Source organism: Lolium perenne, chromosome 4, assembly GCF_019359855.2.
Source record: "Lolium perenne isolate Kyuss_39 chromosome 4, Kyuss_2.0, whole genome shotgun sequence".
NCBI lineage: Eukaryota > Viridiplantae > Streptophyta > Magnoliopsida > Poales > Poaceae > Lolium > Lolium perenne.
In genome coordinates this window covers 8954711-8979208 of record NC_067247.2, presented here as the reverse complement: position 1 = coordinate 8979208, position 24498 = coordinate 8954711, and the positions used below count along the sequence as shown (strand labels likewise).

The window sequence follows — 24498 nt, the reverse complement described above, 5'->3', positions numbered from 1 at the left end:
GAGGATTGCTGGGCCGGCCGGTTTGACCGGCCTTACCGGATCATGTCTCTGTTTTGTCCGGGCATAAAAGAAAAGATTGCTGGGCCGGCCGGTTTGACCGGCCTGGAGGCCGGTCCCGGTCTGACCGGCCAAAACTGCTGTTTTGCCTATTTTCACTAAATTCTTTTGGTAAAAAGTGGAGCAAATTTTGAGTCTCTTTTGGGTAAAAAAATTGAGCAAACTTTGATCATCATTAGGAGCAAAATATTGGAGCGGAAAAGAAAGATGCAATAGACGGAATATTTTTGTGGCGAACAAAAAGTGGTAGCAACGAAATAGCAAACGCCGAGCAAAAACAAACCACCTTTGGTTGTGCGGAATAGAGGGGATAAAAAACGGCGTATGGTCGTGAAGATAAAAAAGCATAAAAGATGCCAAACAAATGGAATGAAAGAGAAAGATGATTTGAGGCAAAGAACCAAATAACGGCTCCGACCCTCTCTTGATAGTGTTGGGTCCTATACTCAAGAAAAACCGAAAAGAGAAGACTAATTTTTCTCGCTTTTCCAAGCTTCGTCTTCGAGCGCTCCTTCGAACTTTGCCTCGAGCTATTCCTCTGTCCTTTTACATCGTGACCCAGCACCATAAGAGGGAGAGACAATTAACCGCGTACCGCTTGACCTCGATGACGACGCTCATGCTTCATTCAAGCCAGGACACTTCGTTTGATTGCATGCTCTAGATCTTGGTCACCAATATCTCAACTCATGAGTCTTGCAGGATTGTGACACCCACTTCGAGCCAAACCTTCTCTCTTGACATCAACTATCTTGAATCCAACAAATGGACTTCAAGCAAAACCTATGAAGTATTCCTTCAAACAAAAACTCAAAAACTTAATGGAAATATTAGTTCATAGAAATTATCATCAATTACAAAAAACAAACATAGGGGCAAAGTACCCTTACAGACATTTTCCTAATTTTTTGCAGGGTATTTTTCCAGTTACCGATAGTGATTTTTTTGCAGTAATGCACATATTCAACTTTTGTAGTATTTTTTCCGTACCGATATCAACTATGAAACATGCCGTTAACTACTTAATATTAATTCCTGCGTGGCGCATATTTTCGCGAGGTTTATTTACAGTTGCCAATAGTGATCTTTCGTAGTAATTCGTCTGTATAAATATTCAACTTCTGCAGTGATTTTTCACCGGTGCATAATTCTTCGGTGGTACCAACATTTGCTTTTTTTTATCCCGTGAAAATAATATTATGCCATTGTACGGTAGCATCGAAAAAATATACTTACTCCACCTTACGACGTCGCCTGTTTTTCCCCGGGTAATATTATTACCTTCTTCTACCCCACCTTTAAAATGGTATTATTTCTGCACCGATTATTTACGGCTACGACAGTGATCTTTCGTAGTAATTCATCGGTACAAATATTAAACTTGTACAATAATTTTCATCGTGCGGATGTCAACCAAAAAGCAAACCGTTAATTACTTAATTGTGAGAGGCCACATATTTTTGTGACTGTAATTTATCAACGGCACACAAGCGTTGTAAATTTTACACGAATCTTCAACATCAATATTATTTCCGGACGCTATTACCTGATTTTTCACCTGTGCATAATTCTTTGATGGTACCAACATTTTCCGCCTTTTTTAACTAGTGGAAATAATATTGTGCCTCTACGCTAATTACCTGCCAGTGATTGTTCAAGTGTGCCTGTCCATTAAATCGCAAAAAACAATTCATCGTCCTTTCTCCGAACGCTGGTGAAATTCCAGGGTCTCTTCTGCAAGATAGCCGTGGATCTTCGCTGGAGACCATGCCTCGCGTCTTCCACGTGCTTCGCCGGCGCCGGCGCCGGCGGCTCCTCCTCCGGACCATCTCCCTCCGCTTCCATGGCGCCCTGGCAAACCACCCCGACCAACATCCACGGCCCTCCGCCAATCGCGACCTCCGCCCCGCCAACGACACGGCCGCCGGCCTCGCGGCGGTCCACAAAACGCCGCGACGCGACGCAGCCACGGTCAGCGCCCACCTCAGGAGCCGAGACCTCCCGCGCGCGGAGGCGCTGTTCCTAGCCGCTCCGGCGTCCGCCCGTGTCCCCCATCTGGACGCCGTCATGCTCGACGGGTACCTCAAGGCCGGCCGCGTCGACCGCGCCCGCAGGCTGTTCGACGGGATGGCGGAGAAGAACGTGGTGGCGGGGACCAGCCTGGTCTCCGCGTACGGCCGATCCGGGCGCGTAGCCGAGGCGCGCGCGCTGTTCGACGCGATGCCCGAACGCGACGTCGTGTCGTGGACGGCCATGCTGCAGGGGTACGTGCGCGCCGGGATGCTGAGCGAGGCGAGGGAGGTGTTCGACGTGATGCCGGAGAGGAACGCGGTCACCTGGACGGTCATGGTCAAGGCCTACGCCGACGGCGGTCACGTCGGAGAGGCGATGGCGCTGTTCGACAGGATGCCAGAGAGGAACTCCTACTCCTGGTACGCCGCAATCTCTGGCTTCCTCCGTGCCGGGAGAGTAGACGAGGCGGTCAGTCTCTTTGAGAGGATGCATCATAAGAATGTGGCTACTTGGACCGCGATGGTAAGCGGCTTGGCACAGAACAGCCGCGTTTCGATGGCGAGGGAGTTCTTCGACAAAATGCCGAAAAACAAGGATATCATGGCGTGGAATGTGATGATCAACGCTTATGCCAATGATGGCCAGATGAGCGAGGCTCAGAGACTGTTTGATTCGATGCCCGCCAAGGACCTGGTGAGCTGGAGCACTGTAATCAAGGGATATGCCAGGAACGGTCGTAAGGACGACGCTGTGGGTCTATTTCTTCTCATGCTCCAGTCAGCGGTATATCCCGACATCACTACATTGATAAGTGTCCTTGTTACATCGGAGAGAACCGTCGAAGTTGGGCAAATCCATGGCATGGCCACAAAAATGGGTCACCTGTCTGAAACCTCCTTAGGAAATGCTCTGCTCACCATGTACTCGAGGAGCGGCGACCTGCGCTCTGCCTGGCAAGCTTTCAAGATGTTACAGGAGAAGGATGCCATCACATGGACATCGATGATGCAAGCCTTTGTGAAACACGGCCACGCCTCCTGCGCACTGCAGGCATTCGCGCTGATGCTGCGACATGGACACGAGCCCAGGTCAAGCACCTTCACCGTCGCACTGACAGCCTGCAGGAACGCTGGTCTCGTCGAGAAAGGCCGGAACATCTTTAGATCTATTTTTGCCTATGGGCTCAAGCCAACAATCGAGCACCGTGACATCCTTGGCCGCATGGCGCGCGCGAGGGAGGCCACAGAGGTTGTTGCTGCCATGCCGCCGGAGATGCGTGACCAAGAAATGGAGCTAAAAGAAAGGTAGTCAAACGTCTTCATCAGTTACTGTTGTATGTAATTTACTAATACTTGTGACGTGATATTCACAGGGAAAAGAAGAGTAAGAAGAAACCTGTGGAAGATAGTCAATTGGCAATAGAAGAACCTGTTGAAGATAGTCAAATGGCAATAGAAGAACCTGTGGAAGATAGTCAATTGGCAATAGAAGAACCTGTAGGTGCAGAATCTGCTGCTGCTGCTACTGAATGTACACCAACAAAGGGTGTGTTTGGTTGGGCTGTGGCTTATCTGAAAGCAGCTGTGGGAAAGTAGCTGTGGAAGAGTATGAAGAAATCTGTCAAAGATAGTCAATTGGCAATAGACGAACCTGTAGGTTCTGCTCTGCTGCCGCTGCTACTGAATGTACACCAACAAAAGCTGCTACCGTAAGTGTGCTAAGATTGCAAGCCAGCCTAGGGAGGTAGGGCATGTGAATCTTTCCAAGGAATCTTTCTTAGGAATCCAAGTGTATGGTCACATGCAACTAGCTTTGAGTATTCAAGAATATGCAGCATCTCAACCAGCTATTTCTCCATGGAGAAATGACAAGTGGCCAAAAACAGTACATCAAAGAATAAAAATAAATGAAAGGCCATGATGATATTGCTTTTGGGATGAGCTGTCATGTGTTTTTGCTACGTAACCTTTGAACCTAGTGAAATTAGAAACTAAGTGAACTATTCTTCTGCCATGTAACTAGTGAGATGAGGACTCACTTTATGCTATAAAACATGGATCTGCACTATTATATCTGTACTGTTGCTACATGGTGACGTGTGAACTAGATCTAGATGATTATCTGCTGTTTGTTGCCAAATATTAGGCAAGGTCATGTCAGATTTATTTTTGCTGCCATTTCATGTCGGATTTATGCTATTTATTCTGTCCAAAACGAGTCAAGGTCTTGCAATTTTTTTTGCTGCAAAATAGATTGCCAACAATTCATCTTTTATGAAACAAGATTGTGATAGTAATCTGAACAACTTACTACTGACGTGTTGCTGGAGCTGAGAACCTCAGGTTATCCGAGTTACTCTTGGTGGTTCCAAAGTCCAAGCAAATGCGAAAATTATCACTTGCAGGCTACATGAATATGTGGACCACAAGTGTGATATTGGGTGTCACCTTTTTATCTTTCAAGCAGTGTTAGAGCACAAGTTATTCTGCATTTTTTTGCTGCTCTTTTTTTTTCCGTTGTTTATTTTGCTGTCAACAAGGGTTATGTTGATAGAGGAATGGCACTCCTCAGCAAAAGCAACCTTGTGGGTTTAGCTCTGTAAATGTTCAGTACATTACAGGTTTGAAGTTCTGTAGTAACAAAAGCATCATGCGTTCATCTCATGTGAAGTTTGCTCTCTGTTTTGTCCAGTGAACTTATGAACCATCCTCTGTTTGTATGCTGTTACCGAAGAAAATGTTCAACATTGCAGCAGCTTCTTATCTTCTGTTTTCAGCAGTTCTCTGGCGTTGAGATTTCGGCCCGAGATTTTCAAAATTGTTTTCCGTGTGACAACTTTTTGTTCACTGGTGAGGAGGAAACATGACAGGAACCAACCGGAGCACCAGGTGCGCACATGCTACTGTTAGAGTCGTGGATCAGCTAGTGTAGATCTAATGCCGGGTACTGACTATCTCTGGAAAGTAATGAGCTTGTACTGTGCGTGAGAGAGATAGAACAAGAGAGAGACGGTGTACCTTCTCCCTTCGAGGAGGAACCTGCGGATGTCGGCATGGTGGCGACGGCGGTGGCGTGGGTGAGGTAGTGGCGTCGGTGGTTACGCTTCCCGTCGGCACGCACTAGAACCCTAGATTGGAAGGGATGTCGGTGGGGCGAGCAGCGCGTCGGTCAACCTCGTACCGCGTGCATCCGGCCTCCACCTATCTATATAGCGTGGCGACAGGGGCCCACCAACCAGAGATAAGGTTCGACCCCGCCGATCAGCGAGCAGACGTGGTCAAGGCTCTGGTGCAGTGGAGATCATCCTAACATTCTCCCTCTTGATCTCAATTTTCTTTTTACTTTATATTTTTACTTTATTCGTTTCATTTTTTGATCAGTACATAGGGCATGGTTCATCGTCACAACTCTATTGCTGATGGAATCAGACAACCACAATACACTTCTATGTTTTGAAACAAATTCTTTTTTTTACTTTTGGGCCTCTTATGATCCAGGATAGGTAAGACTTTCCCTTAAACCCATGCCGGCTACGTGTTCCTTGAACACAATGGGTGGTAAGCCTTTCGTTAGCGGATCCGCAAGCATATCTTTTGTCTTATATGCTCGAGACTTATAGTTTGATCCTCGACCTTATGTTTCACAACATAATACTTTACCTCAATCGGTTTTCGTAGCAGTACCCAAGTTGTTGTTATAGTTTACTCTTGTTTGTTTGGAATATTGATATTTATTCTACTTGTATATATTCCTTATTCTTAGGTGTCATTTGCATTAGTCGTTATGTTTTATGTAACTAGTTTGTAAAATTGTTTGCAGATTCACTATTTTTGGCTATCACATCTGACACATGGAGTATGTATGAGGCTATGTGGCATGAAATAACTAACCAGACAGGAGGAAACATTACTGCAGTTACAATTCCTGTAATGTTTGGAAGGTGTGTCCTAAAACTCATCTCTATACCAATATTACATGATTGTGGACCATATTAACTTTAATTTTACAGTACCACAGGTCTCTTGAGATTCCTCAAAGTTGTACCACAGGTCTCTTTGGAAGGTGTGGCAAGGTTTGACTTCCAGTGTTTATGTGGCCGCCTAGTAATATCTCACTCTCTAGCTTACATTTATGATCATGGCACTTTTGGCTCGACAAAAATTATACTCCCATGGAGTAGTATCTCTCTTTCTTTAAACTGTACGAATTTCGAACTGAATTCTAACACCATAAACAGAGCGACTTTTAATAGATTTGATAAGACGTGCTTTGATTATGCTAGATATTAATTTGTGTTGCTTGCTCCAATGCTTAGGTAGGAACTGCAGATTACATAGCAATAGCCAAGAACTACCTTGCCATTTTCATAACCAGCTATGAGTATGAAGATCCGTGACAAGGTACAGGTTCATCTGTTGATCCTCTGACTTTCTTAAGAAGCACTTAATAATTCTATGATGCCAAATGAAGTGTTATATTCTTGCTAATATTATCCTCATTTAGGCAAGTAGATTCATCACCCTTATATATCAATGAGCTGTACAATCATCACTTCCATCTTAAATGTTTAGCTGACTCATCTATTGGTGATCTTTCTCAAGGAACTGAAGGACCTTTTATTTATTTATTTAGAGAGTTAACAGTTACATCTATACGCACGATGTTCTAACAACATCAGTGAAGTACAAGTAGCCTTCTCCCTTGTAGACCGTAGTATCATTCTTTTATTTAAAAAAAATCCTCGTAGGGAAAACTAATTTAGAAACAGTGATGCGAACAGATGAGCTGATCAAACTCGAGATTCTGTGTACTTAAGTTGTATGTAACACAAGCGATGTGAGCAAGACACATGCCCGTAGTATCATTCTTTTATTTTACAGCTCTGCTGCCCAATTATGCTTTCATGACAGACATGATTACTGATTTGGTGTTTCATATGCTTTATTAAGGCTCAGTGAGCAATACATCATAAATCTTTGTGCACACCCAAATAGGCATTACTTTGCTAACAGACAACAAGGGACATTGATAACTATGCTGCGCTATGTGCCGTTGCTGACTGTTTGGTCTACTCGGCTTTGATTTTTTTCAGCGCCACAACCACATCAGGCATCGTCATTCTCTGCAGAAATATAGAAAGAGATGAGCCTTTGCAGTAGCTGGCCATCGACGACCTGGGCAAGCTCTGCATAAACATAGATTAGGAAGACGGGCTGGCATGGATGGAGATGCCATTTAGCTGGGTCGTGTCTACCTGTGTGGTGTGAACAACGAGAATACCGGTACTTTTTTTTTTGAAGGCAGAATACCGGTACTTTGTAAGGGTTTGTTGCAGAATCTTATCCTTCGCTGAGCCACAGATGCACCAATCATACCATGTACTAGCAGTCATCATCTTGTCGGCGCAGCATAGCAACGAAGTGTGGAGCTATCGAACCTTGACCAGAGAGGCATGCACATAAGAGCATCTCCAGCCGCGTCCCCTAAAGCGTCCTCCAAAGGGATTTGGGGCGCGCCGGATAAAAAATACATTCCAGCCGCGTCCCCCAAAGCCCATTTTTGTCCGGCGCGCCCCGATACGGTGTCCGGCGCCCCGAGCCCGTCCCCGTCCCACGGGGGACGCACCGGGGACGCCGGACACAACGAAAAGCGAGGTGGGGAGTGGCGGGGCCGACCCGTCAGCGGCACAATTAATTTTAATCTAACCGTCGCCTACCTCGCGACGGAAGTTATTGACGCGCAGCGACGGTGCAGTTCCCGCAGCGACGGTGCAGTTCCCACAGAGTGCGCAGCGACGCGTCCCGTCGCGCCTAGCTCTGCGTGTCGGCGTTAATGAGCGCCACCGCTCATCCGCCTCCCTCCGGCCTATAAAAAGGGGCGCCTCTCATCGTCCCTCTCACACACAAACCCTAGCGCCTCTCTCCCAAACCCTAGCCGCCACCATCTCTCAACAAGACTCGACGCTATGTCTGGTAGAGGCGGAGGCCGACCTCGCGACCGCGGCCGTGGTCGTGGCCGCGGCATAGCTGAACGCTCGCCGTCGCCTCCCACACCGTCGTCTTCATCGTCGGAGATGGACGTGGAGCCGGACGTGCCTTTCGAGTTCGTCCTCGTCCTCAAGGGCGACCCGCGCGGCATCCAAAGGCTGCCGGACTCCTTCGCCGAGTACGTCGGCGGCGTACGCCCGCGCAAGATGCATCTGCGGGAGCATTCGTGCGGCTACTACCGATGGATCGTCGACGCGATCTACGACGCGCGCGGCAAGATGTACCTCAACATCGGCTGGGAGAAGTTCGCGCGCCACCACAGCCTCCAAGCCGGCTTCATCCTCGTGTTCTCCTACTTCGGCAACAGGGACATGAGCGTCAAGGTCTTCGACGAGAGGCGCTGCCGCCGGGACTACCACGGCGACAGGGACTCCCACGACGACAGCATCGACGAGGAGGACGACTGAGTGTTGTTTCTTCGCAGCGAATACGTGCACACGGAGGTTTCTGCCTGTTCGCCTCATCGGGCACCATCCTCCTGCTGGATTTTCCAGTTTAGGTTACTGGGTGTGCCCTCGAGTGTTCTTTCTTAGCAGCGAACACAGGAAACCTCCGATGCACGGCCTAGTTAGGTTTAGTTTATTTGCAATATTTTATATTTGTGTCCACCACGGTTCCAACTATGTATTAGTTTGTGGAAACCACGTTCCTAATTATGTATTAGTTTGTGAAAATTGAAATAAAAATGCCAAAAAAAGTATTTTAAATGTTTGGGGGCGGCGTTTGGGGGACGCGGCTGGGGAGCGACGTCCCCCAAAGGCGGCACGAACAAAACACGTCCCCCAAACGCTCAATCCGGCGCGGTTTGGGGGACGCTTTGGGGGACGCGGCTGGAGATGCTCTAATGTCGAGAATATGAAAATATCGAAAGATGTGTGGAGAAAGAGATTGGGGAAAGGGCGGATCTGCCATGTGGGCCATCTTTGTAACTGAGGGTAAAGATTTATCCTGGACGGGAGCATTGTGCAGAACTGATGGCAACTGGTTCACGGTATGGATTGACCGGGATTTGTTCCATATAGTAGTATGGGCGATGCGGCCAGCAGAAGATGTGGCCGACCTGCCGCAGCGGTGATGTCTTGCACATCACTCAGCACGTGCTGGCACTTGGCAGCGCGCGCGGTGACCACCGGGCGCGGCACGCAGTGGCGCGGATCTACTTATTAGCAGCTTTTTTTCGATAAAGGATGTTTTATTACTTTAATAAGTAATTATATCTAGCCTCTGCATAACCAGGATGCACACAGCCGTTTTGTTGTCTCAAATCCAAAAGGATAAATAATAAAAACTAGACGAGATACATATCGGAACGATGAATCATATAACGCCTAAAGTGTAGGTGGGGCATCTATCCGTAGACTATGCTGCCACCCATGTAGGGAAAAAGTATCCCTGGCCGTAGCCTCCAACCGTGTACAGACCTCCGTAAATAGCTGTCGGTTCTCCACTCGCTGTAGAGGTAACCATAAACGGAGAATACCTGTACATCTGTAGATGACCTGCAACAAAGAACAATTTTTGTCATTAAAGATCTTGTCATTTCTACATAGCCAAAGCGCCCAGATAACTACTAACGCCCCCACCCTAAGAAGCAACTTAAACCTTGAATCTATACCATGAAGCCAATTGCCAAAGACATTGGCGACACTAGTCGAAGGATACAAGGTAGACGCTACTTGGATGACAGACCATATAGATCTCGCGAACTGGCACTGGAAGAATAAGTGTTTGATTGTTTCGTCCTGATGACAAAAAACACACCGTGTAATTCCATGCCAATTCCGCTTAACAAGATTGTCTTTGGTGAGAATAACCCCACGACGAAGATACCATCCAAAATTTTTAATTTTTAATGGTATCTTCATCTTCCAAATCTTCTTATTGTTGTCAACTGGTAAATCAGAAATCAGGATCGCATTGTAGAAAGATTTTACGGAAAAGGTACCATCTACATGAAGGTTCCATCTAAATTCGTCTGGTTCAGGTGATAAATGAATATCTCCGAGCCGTTGAATTAGGGTATTCCATGCCACAAGTCTTTGTCCAAGTAAAACCCGTCTGAACGTCACATTCGGAGGTGAGGTAGCCATTACAGTAGCAATGGTATCACCTTGGCGACGAGCAATCCTATACAGAGCAGGATACTGTTCACTTAAGGGTGCATTGTCTAGCCAAGCATCTTCCCAGAACCGTATCTATGCTCCATTCCTGATTGAGAAAGTACCATGGCGAAAGAATACATTTTTTGTCGCCATAAGACCAGCCCAGAAGTGAGAATCCCCAGGTTTCCAAACCACTTGGGATAATGTCTTCGAACCGATATACTTTCTCCGAAGAATAGTTTGCCAAGTCCCATCCTCAGTAAGTAGCTTAAACAGCCATTTACCCAGAAGAGCTGAATTCTTGACCTCCAGGTCATGAACTCCAAGCCCTCCTTGATCTTTGGGGCTACAAACTATACTCCACTTAACTAGTCGATATTTCTTTTTCTCGCTGTCCCCTTGCCAAAAGAATCTGGATCGATAATAATCGAGTTTATGCAGAATTCCTTTCGGTAGGATGAAGAATGATAACATATACAGTACCATATTTGTGAGTACCAAATTAATGAGTACCAATCTTCCTCCCAGGGACAACAATTTACCTTTCCAACTACTAAGGCGTTTTTGTAATCTTTCTTCCACTAATTTCCATTCCGCGATTGTAAGTCTCCGATAATGAATCGGAATACCCAAATAACGAATAGGAAATTGGCCTTGCCCGCAACCAAACAACTCTGTATACAGAGCTGTATCGTTTTGGGCATCACCGAAACAGAACAATTCGCTTTTATGGAAATTGATTTTCAATCCTGACAACTGCTCAAAAGCCGCCAAAATTAATTTCAGATTTTGAGCTTTTTCAAGATCATGATCCATAAACAGAATTGTATCGTCGGCATATTGAAGTATAGATAAACCACCATCAACCAGATGTGGAATCACTCCTTCAATCTGGCCATCAGCCTTGGCCCGCTCTATGAGTATAGCCAGCATATCCGCTACAATGTTAAACAACATCGGTGATAACGGATCCCCTTGGCGTAACCATTTTCGTGTTTGGAAATAGTGGCCGGTGTCATCATTAACCCGGATTGCGACACTACCTCCATACACAAAATCATTTATTAGAGCGCGCCACTCTGGAGAAAAGCCTTTCATCCTGAGTGTCTGCTATAGGAAAGACCACTTAACTTTATCATACGCCTTTTCAAAATCTAGTTTTAAATAACCCCATGTAATTTCTTAGAATGCATCTCATGTACCGTCTCATGCAAGACCGCCACTCCATCAAGGATGTTCCTTCCTTGCATAAAGGCTGTCTGTGAAGGCTGGACAACATGATCCGCATCTCTAGTAGAGCCCGAAAAAGTTGAAACCGAAAACAAAGGATTCAGTCTCCTGAAAATGTGAGTTGGTGCGTTTTTGGCAGTGGCGCAGAACAGAAATCGTAAAGACGAACTGAAAACATGAAATTAGAAATCTCGCGGGAGAATTCATCGATGAACACATATAGACGATAGTTGTTACTCCGATTGAGCACCAAACTTTACATAATTAGAACTAATAACCTAAATTAACTACTATCCGCAGCAGCGCGAGCTAATTTTGCCCAAAATTCGGCCCGGCGGCCTCTACGCGCGGCGGCGGCGGCGGTGGCGGTGGAAGGCGAGACGGCGGACGCGTGGAGCTCCTAGTCGTCGTCGAGCTCGACGATCTCCAGCTTCACGCGGCGGGCGCGTTCTTCACGGCGCGCCGCCTTGTATTCCTGGACTTGCCAGACGGTGTCGGCCTCCTTGCGGCGCTAGCGGGCTCGGGCCTCCGCGGCGGACACGGCCGCCACCTGAGCGATGACCGCCTCCTCCACTTCCTCCTCCTCCTCCGACACTTCGTCTTCCTCCTCCGACTCTTCCTCCTCCTCCTCCGACTCGGACCAATGGAGGCGTCGCGAACCGCCGGAGGAGGACCCCTCGCCTCCGAGCGCGTACCTGGCGAGCTTCCCCGGGGGCGTGAGCCCCCTGTTGGTCCACCGGCGGGCGCTGCGCTTGCGCGCGCCCTCCGAGCGGACCCATTTCCGCCGCTCCACCTCGGTGCGAAATACGGGCGGACGCGGCGGCGAGTCCCCGCCGCCCAATCCCGCGGCTCGGCTGCCCGCACCTCCACGGGAGGCCATCGCGCGGCGGAGGGTGGAGGATTGGTGGCTGGCTGCGCGTGGATTGCTCGTCGGAGAGGGAGACTGGCGGCGGCGGAGGGAGAGGAGACGGCTGAGGGGAGTAGGGTTTGCGAACCAAACTCCCCTCCGCGAACCCTTTTAATAGGGGCCGTGCGGGGAGTTGTTCGGGCCCTGAACTTCCTATTCGGGCCGGCCCACTTTTTCGGACGCTGATCGGCGCCAGTTTCGGTCCGAACCCGTAAATTCGCCGGAAAAGTTCGGTTCCGGCGGGATTTACGGGCTCTGTTAGAGATGCTCTAACAACCGGTAGAAAAAAATATTTGTAAAATGGCAAATTTTCACGTGAAAATGATGATTTTTCTCTGGTAACAGCACCCTCCGCCACTGCAAACACGGGCACGCGGCAGGCAACGGGTGGCATGATGTCGAGCCATTGTCGACATGCTCGTTAGTGGCTGCGTGCCCCGTGAAGCTTTGATTAGAGGCTTAGCTCTCAAACATGGTTACTAGGACGTGTGATTTGGAGCTTGTCCTGAGCACTGGACTAGCTTTCAGTCCACCAGGACGTGAACCATACACTTTTTTTTTAAAACAGTAGGCTCGCTAGGAGCTCACCCACACACAACACCAGTACACCACACAATACGACGGCCGAACGGCAAAGGCTTACAACTCAACACTATAAGCAAGCACTAAAGGGACTTGCAAAGCGAAGACTACAACTCTCCGGCACCGAGGGCAACGAGCAGCGAAGGCGCGACGAGGCACTGCCAACCAGCAGGATGGAGATTCATGAGCGAGGAAGGCCCCCTGAACTGCAAGCACCAAGACACATTCCGGTTCCCACACCGAAGAGGGCCCCTACCCTCTCGCCTTGGCTCGAAGGCGTCGAACCATCGGACGTGGAAAAAGCTCACCCGAGAGCTAGGGAAGTGCTGAACTTGAGCTCCGAGGCAGCCCCAGAACACGACCACCAGGAAAGGGGGAGCACACCACACCGGCCAAACCGCCGCGGCCTAAGGATGCCCAGAGAGAAGCAGGAAAGCCACCAGGAGCAACTGCACGAGACCAAAGTTTCCGCCTTCAACCTCACCGAGCATCGCACTCCCCAGGCGACGCCTCCAAGGAGGATACGGCGTGCAGCACGTCGACGCCGCCCAATCTGAGAGATTTTGGGCTTTCACCCGGGAGGTTGATCGGGGTGGAGACAGGGGACCTCAGCCACGCCTCCAAGGAGGAAGAACGGCGCCCGCAGGCGCCGCCGCCGCCGGGCTGGGCCAGCCAACCTAGGGTTTCCCCCGGTCCCGAGCCACACACCGGCTCCCCCCACATTCCAGAGCGAGCAGCAAGCCGCCGCAAGGCCGAAATCATGGAGGGGGGAGAGAGAAGAGGCGAACAACCTCGATCTGACGGGGAGGGGGCCCCCATGCCGCAGCCGCCACCCGCCGCGGTCCAACCTCCCAAGAGGTTGCGGCCGACGGCCAGAGTCGCCTGCGCCGACGCCTGCCGCGCGCGCCGATGCCTCGCCTGAAGGGCCGCCGCCCCGGTCCTGTAGTCCTCCGCAGCGAAGCGGAGCGACGAGATCCTCGCCGCCACCGTCCTCAGCAGCCGCGCGGCTTTCCGGCGGTCACCTCAGGTGGCGGCAAGGGAGGGGGAAAGGTGGGAGGGGGGCCTGGCGGCGCTAGGGTTTGGGCGCCGCCCGAGTCGCCCCAGCGGGAGCGACGCGGGGGCAGGGCGTTTTTTTTTGGCGCCGTGAACCATACACTTCACCCTATATTTTTTTTTCAAGACGAGGGGCAATAAAGACTTCGCCCCAATCGATTAATTAAGGAGAAGTTTGAAGTTTAGAAGACTGTAAAACGTAGTTATTACAAAGTTTTACTCTACCGACATCAAATCATCCAAGCGCTTGCACCCGCCAAAACCCACAGTCTCGCCTCAAGTTTTATCCTATCAAATACTATTTGCAAGGGAGCTAGCTTGTTACCACTTCACCCTATATTTACTCTTATAGTGGAATTGTACCGCTTTATTGATCAATGCAGATCTGGTTTACAGTGGAAATTTATATAACCATAGCGAGAAACACACGCAGCCTTATTCAGCCGTGCCTATTTCAGAAGGCATGTGGCTGCTATAAGTGTGAAACAAAAGCGCATACATCCATCCATAGATAGTCATAGGTGAGATAGTAGTAAGCACCCGGGTAGACCGGTCACTTTTCTGAGTTACACAATGTCATTGATGTCCGTTTTGTATACTCGTCTGTGATCTTTTTCAGCGTCACGACCACATCGTGCATCGTCATCCTCTGGTCAGGTGAGTCGCTGGAACAAATCAAACCCAACTCAAATAAGGAAGCAAGAAAGCCATCGTCTAAGATGCAGCTAGAAAGAGAGCAGTCTTGTAGTAGCTGGCCATCAACAACCTTCACAAGCTCTCCAGGAAATGCCTCATGAACCCACTTTCTAAGTGTTAATTGTGCACTGAACATAGTGTCAGTCGGTCTTTTTCTAGTGAAGACTTCAAGGAGCATGATTCCGAAACCGTACACATCACTTTTTCGTGATGCTTTTCCAAATAAACCGTACTCTGCTCAAGAAAACATAAAACGAATTAAAGCACCGTTGCTTAACCATGATGTTTTGAGTGGTATTGTTACCATAATTTATCAATAGTTTATTCAATAATATGTTGAATAAAATGACAAGCGCTAACAAATTAAGTACCTGGTGCCATGTACCCAACTGTTCCGGGCATACTTGCACTTATAATGGAGTTGCCATCCAGAAGCAACCTTGCAATGCCAAAGTCCGCCACATGCGCCATCATCTCCTCGTCAAACAACACATTGCTAGGCTTCAAGTCACAATGCAAGATCAACTGAGAGTGCTCATGGTGTAGATAACTCATTGCCATCGACACATCGAGCATGATGCCAAGTCTTTGAAGGAAACCCAAGTGCGTTGTTGTACTCTCAGAACCGTGCAGGTGCATTTCTAAGCTTCCATTTGGCATGTAATGAAGCACTAGTGCTCTGAAGTCAAGGTTGGAACATGTATTAAGAATCCTTATCAGGTTGCGGTGTCGCGCCATACGAAGCACTTGACACTCTGCATCGAAACTTCGGATAGCCTGCTCTAGCTGCATGTCAAGAACTTTTATCGCCACCACCAATCCACTAGTCAGTTGGCCCTTGTAGACTCTCCCAAAGCATCCAGATCCCAAGATGTTTTCATCACTAAAATTATTTGTGGCGCGAACAAGCTCATGATATGACACTAACTGATGGCCTATGACATCGGTTGGCTCAACATAAGCTTTGTCCTCTCTACTCGTAAGTTTCTTTCCGGACCATAGATATAAGTAGATGGCAATGGCACCAAAAGCTAATATGAGTGTTGGGAGTAGAAACTGAAGCAAGTGTATATTAGTTGAATGAGATGTATCAAGGCATGGTGGAAATCCTAGCCGTGGAGAGCCACATAGCCCATCATTCCCAACCAAAGATTGCAATGTGAGGTTTGAGAAAACTCCTCCCTCGGGTATTTGGCCCTCTAGCATATTGAATGAGAGGTTCAACGTAGTCAAGTATGTAAAATTGGCAAGGAAGATGGGAATGGTACCCGAGATATTATTAGATGAAAGATCTAATGTTGTTAAACTTTCTAGTTTTTCAAGTGCACCAAGAGTTGAGCCTTCGAAGGAGTTATGTGATAAATTTAGGTATATTAGCATATTGAAATGTTTAAATGTTTCAGGGAATCTTCCTGTCAATAAGTTGGATGAAAGGTCCATTTGATATGTTTGTCTTAGACCAGAAACATCGGCTGGTATTGCACCAGAAAAAGAATTGTGAGACAAATCTAGTTGTGTAAGCTTATCAAGGTGGAAAAGGCTTGCGGGTATTGCCGAACATAAGTGGTTGTTGGATAAATTGATGTTTTCTAACAAACTAAGATTGCCAAAGCTTTCTGGTATAGAGCCCGAGAACTTGTTTGACTGGAGAAACAACTGTTCTAGACTTCTGAGCATACCCATTTTTTCTGGTATATGGCCTAACATTTTATTGTGAGATAAATCAAGCCGCACGAGATTCTCTAACGTGGCTACAGATTCTGGTATTGGCTCGGTGAATAGGTTTTTAGGAAGATCTATCCATTCAAGGTCGCTTATGTTTGAAATTGCTCCCGGAAGTCCACCTATTAATTTGTTGAAACCTGCAAAGAAAGTGACTAGTCCTGAAGTGAGATTCCCAACGCTGCTAGGGAGGAGGCCTGTGAAAGAATTTCCTTCTAGAATAAGTTGTTTGAGTTGTCTGCACTTGGAAAGTTCCGACAAGAAGTCTAGATTTCCCACAAAATTATTCTGTGACAAATCAAGCTTGTACAGAAGTGTATTGTCGGCCAGTGTTGTTGGTACTTGGCCAGACAACTGATTTTCCCGCAAAGATAGGTAAGTTAATTTTGAAAAATTCCCGAGAGAAGCCGGAACTTCACCTGTCAATTGATTGCCTCCAAGATACAAATATGTGAGCTCTTGCATAAGACATAATTCTAGTGGAATCTGCCCGGTTAGATTGCCGTGTCCAAGGTGTAGTGTAGTAAGTTTGGTGAGATTGTGAAGGGTCACCGGGATCGTGCCAACAAGGTGATTAAAACCCATATTAAGATTTTCGAGATTTGTCAATTTGGCTAACCATGTTGGCACCACGTCTAAAAAAGAATTTCCACACAAGAACATTTCTTGTAGGAACTTGCATGACGCAAGCCCGGATGGAAACCGACCGGATAAGAAATTGTTACGAGCCAGCGAAAAATATTGCAACATAGGGAGGCTGAAACTTTGATTTCCTGGAAACGTTCCCCATAGGTTACCGCTTGATGTGAATGACATTACTCGCAGCCTAGACATGTTGTAGATGGCTTTTGGTACTAGGCCAGAGAATTGATTGTAATCTAGTACCAAGACCTCGAGCATGGATAAGGATGCAATGGCCTGTGGTATAGGGCCTGACAGACTGTTATTATCAAAATTGATGAATGTCAGTGAAGGTGTGTTGTTGAACAAATTCGGTGGAATTTGGCCACTCAAATCATTTCTTCCTAGAGAAATTTTCGTAAGGTTGTGCATATGCATCATCATCTGAAGAGGAATGCTGCCTGAGAGTTGGTTGGAAGCTAGATTAAGAAGCTTGAGCCTCGTAAGGTTCCCTAAGGCAGTAGGTATGGAATTTGATAGGCTATTTCCCATAAGGCCAAGAGATTTAAGACGACGTAGCCTGCCAAGTTCGGCTGGGATAGGCCCTGTCAGATTAGTGTTCGTGAGGTTAAGGACAGAGAGGAAAGAGAGATTACCGACGTGAGGCACTAAGGATCCAACGAGAGGTGTATCCACCAATGTTAGAGCGCTGACGCGTTGCCTGCGTCGGCTGCAGGAGACACCGACCCAGTTACAGAAAGAAGTACCGGTGGTCCAGTTGCCGGCGAGGATGCCGAGAGGGTCAGCAAGCTGGGCTTTGAAAGCCAGCAGCGCTTTGAGGTCGGTGTCATTTCCATTGATCGGACTGAAGGAAGAAGCGGAGATGGCAGAAAGTAGAACTAGAAGGAAGATGGGAATGTGGGAAGACATAGATAGAGAGGCCATTGAACTGGGTTGTTTACCTCTATGCGGTGAACAACCGGCACGAGTAGGGGTGAATTTATACGGGTTTTCCGCATACTTTCTAAGCCACAAGTGCATCGATTTCGAGTCCTTAGCCAAGCGACACTCAAGCATGTACCTCTCAGGTCTAAGAAATAACGACAGCTGCGACTGGAGTCAAAATATACTGCGTGCGCGCACTAGTCAAAAGATTAGTCTTCGGTAGTAGCAGTGAAAGTGATACAGAATCTCATCTGTCTCGCGCGCACCATCCATCAGTCAAGGATCCACGAATTCACCCGCTACCACTACAGGAATCTGCCAAGATGCCGACGGCCTCCAGCCCTCGGCGTATCACCGCCTCGCCCTCGGCGTACACTACGCCGACGGGGCCCCTCGGCGTAGCTCCTCGGGGAAGGTGGGCCTCGGCGCATGCCACTTGGCCCTCGGCGTAGCTCCGCCCGTCGGCGTAGACGAAGTGGCCCGACGGCTGGCTCCACCCCTCGGCGTAGTGGCCGTCGGCGCAGGTCGCTAACCGGCACCGTCAAGGTGACGGCCGTTACGGCTACGCCGAGCGCCGCACCGTCGGCGTACGGTGACGCGTGGCGAGCCCTGGTCGACCTTGGCGGTCGATACGCCGAGGGCCTCCCCGTCGGCGTAGTTGGACGCGTGGCGCCGCCTGGTCGCTCCTACCTCCCGATACGCCGAGGGCCTCACCGTCGGCGTACCGCCACACGTGGCGCAGCCTGGCGATCCCGGCGCCGTACGCCGAGCGCCTCCCCGTCGGCGTACTTGGACGCGTGGCGCGGCCTGGGCGTCCCTGGGCGACGGCCGCTACCCCGAGGGCCTCCCCGTCGGCGTAGGCTCGAGCAGTTGGTCCAGTACTGGACGCGTGGCGCGCCAGTGGTGATGCTGGGAGCTCACCCGAGGGGGAACCCGTCGGCGTAGAGGGTACCATTTGGTACATTTTTTCGTTTTTTGCTGTTTCGCGCGTTTTCCAGATTTGGCAGGATACACAAGCACATATAATTCACATGAAATTCATAGGCATGAAGTGCAAATACATATAACATCAAGTGCATACATAGTGTCATAGTGCCATAGGTTGCATACATAGTGTCATAGTGACATAGGATGCATACATAGTGCCATAGTGTGCATACATGCATGGTGCCATAGTGTGCATAAGATACATGGGACTACTAGAGGAGCTCGTCGCCGCTAAACACCGGCCGATTCCTTCCGGTAGAAGCTGCGGAAGAACCACCGGGAGAAGGACCGGGAGAAGTACCGGGAGAAGTACCGGGTGTAGCACCGGGAGAAGGACCACCATGATGAACCGGTGTGATCTCCCTCCCACCACCCTGGTTTCCGGAACATCCCGTTCCCTACACACATGTTCCCGAGATGTTAGCAATTTGCGAGGCAAAGGAAAGCCGTAGTATTCGGTTTGGCGAAGAACTTACCGTTGTTCTCCCATAGTACTCCGCAGCGAAATTTTCCTTCGATGGCATGTTTGGCGCCGGCCCCGGAAAGGGAGGCATCGGCCCTAAATCCGTTGTCTGTCCAGTTTGATTGGCCACCATCGACGCCTGCAAGATAGTTTACATGTCAGTCTTTGCAGAAATGAAGCATCAAACTAGGGGAAAGTGGGACTTGTCATCATTTGCGAAAACAAAGGTTGGAACTTACATGTATATATGCCATGTACTCCATGAAGTGCTGCTGGTGCTGGTTGAAGGCCACCTGATATTCTTGATGAGCGGCCACGTAGGCGGCCTCGAAGTCAGGCTACAATTTCACAAATTCATGTCTCGTTAGCACTTAGCAATGTATGAACGAAAGTCGGAAAGAGGATGGAAATGAGGGAAACTTACGTCGTATGCGGGTTGTTGCCGAGCCCGGCGACGAGGCGGGAGAGGGGGGCTGTCCTTGGTGAGTCCCGCCTTGAGACGCGTGAAGGTCGTGGTGAGGGTATGCTTGACGGCCTTGTTCAGCATGGCGAGACGGCCATGCGGCAACCCTCCGGACGACAGGACCAACGACTCCTCGTCGACCTCCGCGCTCATGGGGTCATCCACCTCCGGGTGACGATGCCTCACCATCTCGCAGTAGTTCTCGACGTCCTCGGCGTAGGTGCCGAAGTACTCAGGGAGCGAGGGCTGAGGCTGCGAGAGATCGGGCTTCTTAAGCCGCATCTTGTTGTATATCTCGAGGTCAGACATCTCCTCCTCGGGTCCTAACGCGGCCCTCTGCATCGCGAAAGGAAATGTTGTGAGTACCAACTTTGAACCTGAAGGAAAATGAAATGTATACATACCGTCTTCCCCTTGTAGCGCTCGTAGCTGAGGTTTCCCCCACAGTGTGTGCCACCGTCGCCTCGGTTCTCCGCGTTCCGCCTCGCCACGGCTGCAAAGTCCTCGTCCATCTTGAGCCACCTCGTCCTAACCATCTCCTCCCATGCCTCGGCATGCGGCTCGGCCCAATCGGGGATAACCTGAAAATGCAATACTCAACTCAATCTAATGCAATCGCAACTTAGTAGCAATGTAGAATCTCATTGACATTTTACTCACCAACATGTAGTCATCCACCGTCATCTCGTACTCGGCCTTAGCATTCTTACCGACAATGTCCGGCTTATGGACCCTCTCGCCTCTCTCTGCCCAGAAGTGACCCGCGGACGTGATCCTTTGGTTGTACCACACCTGCGGTGTCAACCTCTCACAAGTCGCCCGCAAAGTCCTGTTCGCGGCCGCCTCCTCAACCTCGGGCGCCACACGATAAAAACACTTCAATCATGCAAAAAACAATTGTGAGATTCATGAGTTAGAACATTGGGGTCATCAAATATGAACGAAGCTCGAGAAAATATATCTTACCCAAAACTTTCTCATCACGGCCTCAGCAGCCGTCGGGAAGCCTACGCCAGGGGCACTCTCGTAGTCCGTCCAAGTAGTGGCTAGCTTCTTCTCGCCAGCTGGGACAGTGCCGAGGGGATAGTACTTGCCCGGCCAGAACTTCCTAAGCAAAGCTCCAATCATGCTACTAGGCAGGCGCCCCTTGACCCCCGGAGGAAATATCCAATTGCTGCACATGAAAATCAAACATTAGCACATGAAAATCAAACATTAGTACTTGAAAATCAAAATTGCCAAATTAGTACACTTACTCAGTGCCAGCAGGAATAATAAGGGTCTTCGCCTCATGGGTCTTAGGCTCCTTCCTCTCGTCGGGGACTCTCGCTTCCCCACGAATCTTCAGTGCCTTCGGCCGCCCATCCTCCTCCGGAGTCTCAAACCCGCGGCTAGAGTCCTCCTCGTCTCTAGACTCCGTCTCCGCCTCCTCTCTAGACGTCCCCTCCAAAAAGAACCCGGAAGCAACGTCGCTCGAGCCGAGGGTGGTGGCTCAAAGTCCGGTCCTCCCCAGCCACCTCCACCTCCACCTCCACCTCCACCTCCACCTCCTCCCAAGCCACCTCCAGCTCCACCACCTCGTCCCCGTCCTCGTCCTCGTCCTCGTCCTCCTCCTCCTACCGCAAAGTCCTCGTAACGCGGATTGCGACGCGGTTCCCTCTCACTCCTTCTAACATTGTTCTTGCGTTGTTGCATCTTCTTAAGCAAGCTCGACGAGTCCTCCTTGCCGCCGCTCATATTGTTCAATCACCTGCATTGAGAAAGAGAAAACAATTAAGAAGCATGTTGAAAAAAATATAAATACTAAGCATAAAGACACTAAACAATTAAGAAGCATGTTCAAGAATATATAAATACTAAGCATAAAGATACTAAACAATAAAGAAGCATGTTGAAAAAAATATAAATACTAAGCATAAAGATACTAAACAAATAAGAAGCATGTTGAAATATAAACTCATAAAAGACCCTCACCAGCCGTCATCAATCTCATCGTCAATCTCATTTTGTTTCTCCTTGCCACTATCACTATCACTATCTTTTGAGTAGTAAGTTGGATTTTGATAGACGGGTGGAGGCTCATCATCGCTATCATCTTCCACTTGTAACTTCTCGAGCATATCTATGTCCTTTAGATCCACCACTGACTCACCACGAGTTTCTGCATCGTTCCTGAGGTCCTCTTCAAGAACACATTCTAACTCAAAGTGCCCGAAGTCCTCTTCCTCTTGATAGAAAATTCCCTCGTATGTTACAGGGTCAATGTTGTTGTAATCGTCCTCGGAGGGAATCGGTAGGTTACCATGTGGCGATACCTGGAACACGACTTCCCAGCCGTTGAGGGCCGCTTTCTGGCATGGGTACGGCAAATAATAAACTTGCTTGGCTTGGTGAGCAACAATATAGACATCGGCTCCGGTATAGGTGGTGGAAGGCTTAACTTCAACTAACCCAATGGACTTGGTAATTCTCTGTCCACCTCTTGGGTCGAACCAATGACACTTGAACACAACGAGATTGAGTTGTTTGTTTGTACGGTTGAAGGTCAGCTCGTATACATTCTCTAACCTCCCGTAGTAATCAAAGGTATCGGATCCTTTAGTGAAGACACCAGTCTTTATCGTTTTTGGATTCGCCGGCCCTTCGGTGTGTCTCTGTATGGAATCGAAACCCATTCACGTCATACTTCTCATACTTCATGACGTCACGGTTACAACCTTGGGAAACACATCTCAACTCATCTGTCATCTCAACGTTTGCATCAGCTCCCTACAAGCACGGTTCAAATTTGTTGTGTGCATTAGTTACGTGGAATAACAGGGACAAGTCACATATTGGAATAAGAGGGACAGCTTAGACATTACTTTTTTCATGAACCAAGACACAAAGTTTATTTTTACTTCGGGAGCACCCTCTTTCAGTAGAGTCTCCAACTCCGCGCCCGTGGGATCGCGCGGAAGCCACCACTGTTCATCCGTGAATTCGCTGAAAGGATACAATAAGCATTAGACCGAGTTGAGTGTAGGTGATCGAAACTAGATACAATAAGCATTACACCATGTTACCTAATGAAATCGTGACCGCCATCGTCGTCCCCCCACCACTTCCTTCATGTTCATAAGCACATAGAGCATTATGCAATCCTTCTCTTCCCTCTCCAATCTATATTTTTGTCCTTTACCAGCCTTGCCACCGGGACATTGGAATAGTTGAAGCTTGGGGTCATTCATGGGCACGTCGACATTGTAACGAGAGACCGGGTTATGCAGAGTGGGAACTTCATCGAGGATAGTACGTTGTTGCGGCATCTGCCATCTCCCGAAGGCACGTTGCCTCAGCTATGCATGCTTCAATCTTGGCTTTGTTTCCGCTTATCTTCCGAATATACTTGAACTCTCTCTCAATACAAAACTGCCACCGAAACTGCACTGGGCCACCCAAGAGTGCCTCGTTTGCGAGGTGCACAATGAGATGTGCCATCGGAGTAAAGAAGCCTGGCGGAAAGATCATCTCCAAATTGCATAGCAACTCCGGCACTTGAACTTGCAGCTTCTCAATAACCTTAGGACATATCCGCTTAGCACGTAGCGTGCGGAAGAAATGGCTCAACTCCGCGAGCACTCGCCATATTTTCTCGGGGAGATACCCTCGAAGCATCACCGGCATCAGCCGCTCAATCCATATATGATAGTCGTGACTCTTGAGCCCGGTGACTTTTCCCGTCGAAAGATTGACTCCCTTGCTCATATTCGAACAATAACCATCAGGGAACATCACAACGTATTTTAGCCACTTGAATGCCTCCTTCTTTTGGATGGAATCAAGGCAGAAGTCGGCGTGCGGCTTGAACCAATTCTTTCGACGGCCAGTAGGACGTTGCATGTGTAATTTCTTCCTATCACGTAGCTTCTCAACATCGACTCTAGCCTTGACATTATCCTTTGACTTCCGGGAATGTTTAGGCACGTGTGAAATAAGGACTCCGCGACATTCTTTACGGTGTGCATCACATCGATGTTATGGGGAAGTTCGAGGTCCTTGTAATACTCGAGCTTCGTTAAGGCTGCCTCGTGAGTCCGGTTGTGCGTTACACCATATCCCTCAAATTGATGGCCAGCTTCCGATGCCGCCGGCACGAGAGCACGTAGCTCGGCATCAACAGCTATACCATCGAACTTTGGCACCTCTCGTTACTTCATGCACAACTTTGCCTTTCTTGAAGTTCTTTTTGTCTTCTACGAACGGATGCCTCCGTTTGAGGTACTGCCGATTCGTGTCAAACGCAACATACTTGCGACCCTTATTTAGCCAAAGGAACTCAAGTCGATGCACACACCTGGGCATGGCCATTTACCAGCTGTACACCATCCGCATGTTAGGGCGTACCCGGGCATGTCATGCATGGTATACCGCAACCAAACTTTCATGCGAAGTTTGTCTTCGATGCTCGGTCGTACGTCCACGTCCCGTGGTGCCATGAGTGGTTCGAATCTTCCACAATCGGCTGCATGTAGACACTCAAGTTCTTCCCCGGGTAATGGGGCCCTGGAATGATCAGCGACGTAAACATGGTCTTCCTCGTCATTAGGACTCGGGAGGGAGATTGAGCG

General features: G+C 48.8%; 3 protein-coding genes across 3 annotated transcripts; 1 reads left to right on the top strand and 2 right to left on the bottom strand.

Moving 5' to 3' along the window:
* The first annotated feature begins 1741 nt into the window (after positions 1–1741).
* LOC127291726 (uncharacterized) lies at positions 1742–4157 on the top strand. Its single transcript, XM_051321039.2, has 2 exons — positions 1742–3374; positions 3443–4157. The coding sequence occupies exons 1-2, from the start codon at positions 1825–1827 to the stop codon at positions 3663–3665; spliced, it is 1773 nt and encodes a 590-aa protein (XP_051176999.1). The 5' UTR covers positions 1742–1824; the 3' UTR covers positions 3666–4157.
* Positions 4158–14481: 10324 nt separating this feature from the next.
* Positions 14482–17982, bottom strand: LOC127348098 (uncharacterized). The gene is made up of 2 exons (XM_051374198.2): positions 15059–17982; positions 14482–14921 (listed from the first exon to the last, which is right to left on the bottom strand). Exons 1-2 carry the CDS (start codon positions 17973–17975, stop codon positions 14545–14547), a joined length of 3294 nt encoding a protein of 1097 aa, XP_051230158.1. The 5' UTR covers positions 17976–17982; the 3' UTR covers positions 14482–14544.
* Positions 17983–20494: 2512 nt separating this feature from the next.
* Positions 20495–24232, bottom strand: LOC139838825 (uncharacterized). Its single transcript, XM_071828847.1, has 4 exons — positions 24225–24232; positions 21145–21321; positions 20855–21062; positions 20495–20764 (listed from the first exon to the last, which is right to left on the bottom strand). The coding sequence occupies exons 1-4, from the start codon at positions 24230–24232 to the stop codon at positions 20495–20497; spliced, it is 663 nt and encodes a 220-aa protein (XP_071684948.1).
* Between the last annotated feature and the right edge of the window lie 266 nt (positions 24233–24498).